Source organism: Dendronephthya gigantea, unplaced genomic scaffold (genome assembly GCF_004324835.1).
Source record: "Dendronephthya gigantea isolate DGI-Jeju-01 unplaced genomic scaffold, DenGig_1.0 000902F, whole genome shotgun sequence".
Classification (NCBI taxonomy): Eukaryota; Metazoa; Cnidaria; class Anthozoa; order Malacalcyonacea; family Nephtheidae; genus Dendronephthya; species Dendronephthya gigantea.
This window is the reverse complement of record NW_021163912.1, coordinates 1-7,829: the sequence shown is the minus strand read 5'-3', so window position 1 is coordinate 7,829 and position 7,829 is coordinate 1. Positions and strand designations below refer to the sequence as shown.

The 7,829-nt window shown below is 37.1% G+C and overlaps 1 protein-coding gene across 1 annotated transcript; it reads right to left on the bottom strand.

Annotated features, from left to right (window-relative positions):
* Positions 1 to 1,274: 1,274 nt before the first annotated feature.
* LOC114544679 (leukocyte tyrosine kinase receptor-like) lies at positions 1,275 to 7,326 on the bottom strand (the record flags this gene model as incomplete). Its single annotated transcript, XM_028563251.1, has 5 exons — positions 1,275 to 1,676; positions 2,289 to 2,825; positions 6,322 to 6,444; positions 6,744 to 6,753; positions 7,103 to 7,326. Coding segments are annotated over 5 exons (1,238 nt in total), but the record flags the coding sequence as incomplete, so codon positions are not given.
* Positions 7,327 to 7,829: the final 503 nt, after the last annotated feature.

The following is a 7,829-nucleotide window of genomic DNA, read 5'->3' as shown; positions in this document are numbered from 1 at the left end:
AACTGAAACCGATGGCACAGGCTCAGCGATAAGAGTAGCCTTACTCGATTACAGGAAAGCCTTCGACTTGGTTGATCATAATTTGCTAATTGCAAAATTACTCAGTTATGGTTTAAAACCCACAATCGTAAATTGGATTACGGACTTTCTACGAAATAGATTACAGCGAGTAAAGATATCAACCGAAGGTGTATCCGACTTCCTACAAGTTCCAGCGGGCGTTCCACAAGGAACCAGGATTGGTCCATGGCTGTTCTTAGCCATGATTAACGATCTACGTATCAATGGTTCCCCCACAAATAGTATATGGAAATTTGCAGACGACACGACCATTTCTGAAGTCATCTTAAGGAACATGGAAAGTAGATTACAAGATACAATAGACCAAGTTGCTAAATGGTCCAATGAAAATAAATTTCAGTTAAATCCGATAAAGTGTAAAGAGCTCCGAATTGACTTTACTAGAAGACCCTCTACTGATGATGGTTTGATTCTAAATGGCGAACGCTTTGAACTTGTTAAATCAGCTAAACTACTGGGTATGACCATCACGGAAGACCTAAAATGGAACAGTCATATCGAAAATATTGTATTAAAAGCATCAAAACGACTATACTTATTAAGGCAGTTAAAACGTGCAGGTGTAGATCATATTCCTTGATTCAATTCTACTGTGCATGCATTAGATCCATCTTAGAATACGGCTGCCAAGTTTTCCACTCAGGCCTTCCTGATTATTTGTCGGTGGATATGGAACGTGTCCAAAATCGAGCCTTGCGGATAATCTACCCGGAATCAAGTCCAAAAGTCGCATTGAAGGAAGCAAAATTATTAACACTGAAGGACAGAAGAGAAAAGTTATCACAAAAGCTATTCTCGTCCATCGAAACAAAAGATGATCATAAATTACGCCATTTACTACCTAAAGAAAACTTACCAACACATAATTTTAGAGAAATGAGAAGATTTAATCTTCCTATTATTAATACGAATAGGTTATTAAACTCTTTTATCCCAAATTATGCGAAAAAATCAAAACTTTAAGCATATTAGTATAGTCTTAGTATTAATACTTTATCGTAGCGGAACATTTTACAGTAATCTTAAATTTAATAGAATTTTATAGCAACATGTTGTAAATATAGTAAACATATTCCATATTTTATCTAAAATTCTTTGCCTGTAAATTCAATTGCAATTCAGTCGTAAGACTGCAAAAATTGATCAATTAAACATTATTATTATTATTATATTATAACATTATTATTGTTTCTCAGCAACCAAAGCGCGATAAAGATCACTAAACATAGCAAATTAAAAACCGATAATGTTTTAGACAACACGTTTTATTTCGACATAACCATCTCCGTTTTCATTCACGTCTTCTACGTTTGCTTGCTTCTTTCCAGCGTTGTAAGAACCACCTCCTCCACCACAAGATTGATTATCATTATTTCCTGATGCTCCACCAGAATATCCCCCACCTCCTCCTGCACCTCCTCCGCCTCCATACGCCCCTCCACCTCCTCCAAATCCACCGACAGCATTATGATAGCGAGCACGTCCTCCTGCACCCCCCTGAATAAATCCTCTCCCTCCTTCCCCACCTCGGCCATAGGAACCGCCAAAATGAGAACTGCTGCGTCCATTGCTGTAAAATCCACCACCACCACCACCTTTAACAACAAATATTATATTCTTAAATATTTTAAGTTACAAAAATATTTAATCTCAAATTGTTAGTTACAATTGCTTAGTCGCCGTTGGTATAGGGCGTAAGAAATTCCCATGTGCTAGCCCTGGGTACAGCTACGCAAAAATTCAATTAAAAAAAAATTTGCCATTCGAAATGATTCTGTTCGTCTAAACCTCACAAGATGTATCAAAACTATATAGACGTCTTCTAGGCGAACGCGCGCAGTCATCGTTAGTAAGGAAAATACTGTTTTTATTGGAAAGGAGAGTGTTTTTAGAAGACGATTTAAAAGGTAAATTTTGGTAAACCGAGAAAAGCATTCACTTAATCATCATTTGCTCAAATTAGTTACCATGCTGATAGAATATCCGTGTCGCGATAGGGCACTCTCTAAAGAAGCTGTCAGAATCAGGAATTAAACGTGCCTGCAGAACAGCTTGCGCTTAAAAATACAACTGTTTTCGGTGATCGCTTCAAATATTGCCTTTTGTGTATATTTGTTTAGTAATGACCTGTCACTAGAATTAACGTGGTTTAAGAAATTGCGCAAATATTGAAAACCTATTCGAGTTTTCGGTCTATGTGGGATTACCTGAGTAATCATTGTCTGCTTCTAATGCGCCACTCCCATTCTTCCCCCCAAACCAAATGGCACACGAGCGTTCACATTGATTTCTTCTTCCAGATGTTCTTGTATTTGCATCACAGTTTTCCATTCTGTTCCTGAGATTTTCAACGCCACCCCCGCCCCCAGCAACAATAAGCGGCGTGTTTGACGATGTTGCTACGAATGACCCGCCACCTCCCCCTGACGTCGAACTTGCAGTATTCATTGGAGCTGTCTGTCCAACCAATATTTTAATGACATCTCCTTTCTCAAAGTTAAATTCACCCCTCATATAAGCCCCACGACCTCGAGCAGTTGAGCCGTATTTATCATATCCTCCAGCTGCACCAACTGCAGTGATTTCATATGTTCCAGTGTAGGGAACTGTCCAGAACTGTGTCCCATTCTTGAGAGTCACCATGTTGTCATTATCTTTCCCCACATAGTAGGAGCCCAGAGATGAAGGACCAAGACGACCAGTTGCTCCAAGACTTGTAAAGTTAGCGTGGAACATTCTTATTGCTAGAAATTAATAGATAATTAAGGTATATGGATGTACTTTACATTTTGCAATCGAACTCACATAATTCAAACAAAACACATAATGTATAAAATATGCACCATAATTCATGGGGAAAACATATCAATCACAACTTTTGTTTTACAACTGTCTACAAAAAATCCGAAATATCGGTGCTTGTCATTGACCGAAATCTTCAAAAATTCTTGCACCTTTCTGGTATTTTTCGAAGGGTTTTTCCCTTGTTTCTAGCCCTGTTGCTGATTTAACAATCAAGAAATTTTAGAAATCTTTTGATTGCAAAAATGTCCTGTTTTATTCGGTCAGTAGTAGCTCTTGTTGCCTGACTCTTGGTTATTTGAACAAAAATATTACTTTTTTACGTACCATACCCACATATTTTTTATCTTAATAGCGTGGATGACTTAATATAATTATAGTAGAATGCTTGTAACCGTTTTTTAACAAATACAAAATTTAAATATTGCAACAATATTTCCACAATTTATCAAATTCTTAGATATTGGCGAAAATATTTTACGCGTATTGCTCTATGATTGAAAGGTAGACGCTCGCTGTTTGTAAGGTACTAGTAAGTCTTTCTCATGTAAAGGGCGATAATGTTGCCACTTCTGTCACAAATGATGAAACCTAAAGGCCGGCGCACACTAGAGCTATGTGCTTAACAAAAAGTCATTCGTGGCCATTGGCGTAAGCCAGTTGCTCTCGTGTGCGGGTGACTTTTCCGGCGACTTTGGTCATTCGTGCCACTTACGGCAAATATCTAGCATGTTTGATAATTTCTGCCTCGCGAGCCGAAATCTTTCCGTGTGCGGCAAACTGAAAGCCATCTGCTTATGGATTGTCTTAACAGCGCATGCGTAATATACGAAAGTAAACATCCAAGATAGCGGACAGATTGCAAAAATAAAATTATGGATGGAAGTGAAGACGAAGAGGTGTTGTTATTTTTGTTGCTGTTGCATCGTACTAGACTAGACTTCCGCTTTAAACACCGCTATCCAAGTGCTATTAATTATATTACCTGTTTGAGAAAGTTTACTAGTTATTTCTGCAATAGCGCATTCCTGTTTCTCTCTGTTTCTAAAATCTGTAGAATTCAAATCGTATAAACATCTGTATTCTGGCCAAAGATCAACCAGTTTGTCTTCCAATATGGTCTTAGCCACCAATTCGTTTTGCTTTGTTTGCACCGCTATCTTGGATGTATACTTTCGTATATTACGCATGCGCTGTTAAGACAATCGATAAGCAGATAGCTTTCAGTTTGCCATACACGGAAGCATTTCGGCTCGCGAGGCAGAAATTATCAAACATGCTAGATATTTGCCGTAAGTGGCACGAATGACCAAAGTCGCCTGAAAAGTCGCCCGCACACGAGAGCAACTGGCTTACGCCAATGGCCACGAATGACTTTTTGCTAAGCACATAGCTCTAGTGTGCACCGGCCTTAAAAGATCGTTAACGTTTAAACTTTGATTAGGGGGTTTAAGAGGAGTGCACACAGAAATCGACACCCAAAAGAGTACAAATCTTTCAAAGTGTAGTCGATGGTATTCCTTTTTAAGGCAGTGTTACACTATGCAACTTTACAATCTGCTAACGTTTTCTTAGCTTTTCGAACCTCTTTACTAATTAACATCCCTCAAAATCATAATTGCATTGCAAGTTGCAAGAAAAATTGCATAGTGTATAACACCGCCTTTACTGGATTTTTCTTTCGTTTCTGGACCAGGAACTGGTCCCCACACGCGGCAAATCTTGTTGTTGTTGTTGTTGTTGTTGTTGTTGTTGTTGTTGTTGTTGTTGTTGTTGTTGTGTTGTTGTGTTGTTGTTGTTGTTGTTGTTGTTGTTGTTGTGTTGTGTTGTTGTTGTTGTTGTTGTGTTGTGTTGTTGTTGTTGTTGTGTTGTTGTTGTTGTTGTGTTGTTGTTGTTGTTGTGTGTGTTGTTGTTGTTGTTGTTGTTGTTGTTGTTGTTGTTGTTGTTGTTGTGTTGTTGTTGTTGTTGTTGTTGTTGTTGTTGTTGTTGTTGTTGTTGTTGTGTTGTTGTGTTGTTGTTGTTGTTGTTGTTGTTGTTGTTGTTGTTGTGTTGTTGTTGTGTTGTGTTGTTGTTGTTGTTGTTGTTGTGTTGTTGTGTTGTTTGTTGTTGTTGTTGTGTGTTGTTTTGTTGTTGTTGTTGTTGTTGTTGTTGTGTGTGTTGTTGTTGTTGTTGTTGTTGTTGTTGTTGTGTGTTGTTGTTGTTGTTGTTGTTGTTGTTGTTGTTGTTGTTGTTGTGTTGTTGTTGTTGTTGTTGTTGTTGTTGTTGTTGTTGTTGTTGTTGTTGTGTTGTTGTGTTGTTTGTTGTTGTTGTTGTTGTTGTTGTTGTTGTTGTTGTTGTTGTTGTTGTTGTTGTGTTGTTGTTGTGTGTGTGTGTTGTTGTGTTGTTGTTGTTGTTGTTGTGTTGTGTTGTTGTTGTTGTTGTTGTTGTGTTGTTGTGTTGTTGTTGTTGTTGTTGTTGTTGTGTTGTTGTTGTTGTTGTTGTGTGGGGGTGACGCTCTTTAAAAAAGCCTAAGGCTCCGTCAATTCGCATCAGATCGCAATAAAACTTCGCACAACTATTCTTAGCGATATTCCCCATCGATCGACGGAGTTATAATTTTGATTTTTTTATTTTAAAAAATTTAGAAGCAACTCAAAATTGTAGCGTAGTAATGCGTATAGATTATATTCAATATTAGTATGCATAACTGAAGCAAGTTAGAATATCACCAGATCGAGATAAAGCTTCACACAACTATCTTAAAGGTTATTCTCTATCGACTTACGGAGTTAAATTATTTGTACTTGTATTCTGCAGATGATTTGCAAGCCATGTCAGATTGTGACGGGAGGCAAATTTTAATATTATTAATATTCATATCCCGGCTATGAGTTCAAGCCAGAAGGTCGTGTATTTTCGTTGTTTGACCATTGCGTCAAATGCGTTTCTCTCTAAGGCATTTCTTATTTTTTATTTATTTGTTTAGGGTTTGCCCAGCATACATATCCATAAAAAACGACTATAATGACAGTGGCACGGCTTCTCGCCAGCTACAGCGGCATAGATTAGGACATAGATGTGCAACTCGGCATATTTTAAATGTCTTTGTATTGAAAGCAGATGAAAAATGTAGAAAAGCGATAATTTTAACATAACCTCAAGATTGCCTAGGTTCATAGATATTTGAAATTTCATCCTGGAGAGAAAGATTGAATCTATACTTCACCAGTTCCTGGTCCAATAGTACGATCGTACTTGTTTCGATCACGGCCTCTATAAATAATGTATTTGCTATTTTTGGTTTACTTTTTTATAAAAAAATTAACTTCAATGTCTTTTTTCCAGTCAACGTTCTTCTACATCTGGGCACACACCGAAATTTTCATCCCAGAAAAAATGGAGTCGCAAAAATATCCCGGCAACATTTTCTATAGTTTACCGGTTAGATCATTGTTGTACCTGAACACATTTTTCCATTTCCAGAATATCCACGCATACATCTGCATTCATGAGAACCAAGGGTGTTGATACACCTAGCATTCACGTGACATTTGGATGTCCCAAGCGAGCATTCGTTAATATCTGGAAAACTTAATCGTTTTACTTTGATGTTGTGTAAGGGTTAGAGCATGATCACGTGAACTCTAAAGGGATATATAGTCCAGAAAAACGTTAACGACCGCCCGAGTGATCTTTTATCTTATTTGATGGACTCTTTATCCCATAGGGCACACATAATCATTCACCAACCGTCCAAAAATACAATAGATGAGTAACTCCAAATAACATTTTGTAGTTTCATTAAATGTTATTTTCAGTATCAGGGACTTTATTTGCTACAACTGGAAAATCATATGTTATAAAATTTCTGCAACTCTTACCTTCCGTCACCTAAAGTAAAAAATAGAAGACGTTATAAAAAATGGCACGTTGTAAATTGAGGACATTATAATTTATGGCAAATTAATAAAAAGTTAATTTTCTTACTAAATATTTATTTAGTAGCTATATATTTAATCGCATAAGACCAAGTAAAATTTCTTGTGCCTTAACTATGTCGGCTTTCATAAAAAGGGCGGGGAGATCCGTGAAAAAAAGTTCTTAAGAGCAAATAGGCATAAAATTCCGAATATGTCCCTGACAAAAATCGCCTATCAACTGCAAAGTAGTCACATTTTATATGAAAACAACGTTTTCGAATATTCACTCCAATAATTATCGGTTACTTCGCATACTTCACCTTAACATCCTCGTAGTAAACCCATGGTCCATATTTAGTCGTTGTTTTATTCCACTTCTTTGTGCTGTTGCTAAGTTGGCAGTTTACAAAATAAACACTGCTTCGTCTCACTCTGTAGTTATAACCATAACAATTTTCTTTCGCAATGCACAGTAAATGACACTCTCCCAAGCGCTGGATATTGTGACTTGAAATCAACTCAGATGGACGCAAAGCTTCATTTCCTGCATTGATTTATAATTAACGAGAACTCTAATTGTAACGCAGTAACGGCTAATTTCATCATGTGAAAATTTTATTGCATGGGACATGTGTAGCCTATATGAAATGTCCAAACGTGACCTATTCATTTAGCTATTTAGCTAGCCTATTACGGCGCATCGTTCATGACTTCATGCATGAAGAACATGTCTTTCGCAGATTAAACAGCAAAATGCAAAATTAATAAAGTTACAGCTGATTAGTCACTATTAATTTCCCTGGCTTCCTTACTGAATAATGATGCATTTTAGCTACACTTACATTAAATGTTTGGTTGCAATAATTTTTACTCCGGCAAAGCATTCTAATATTGGCCGCGTGATGAGCCAAAAATAAATGATTTAAGGTGGCTCGGGACAGTTTTCAAGAATTCCATTGTTTCTCACTTTGACACGTTCAAACAACGCATTTTTGTGATTTATTCCAGAGATATTCGGGTTTTTATATATTTTGATGTCTCTACTTT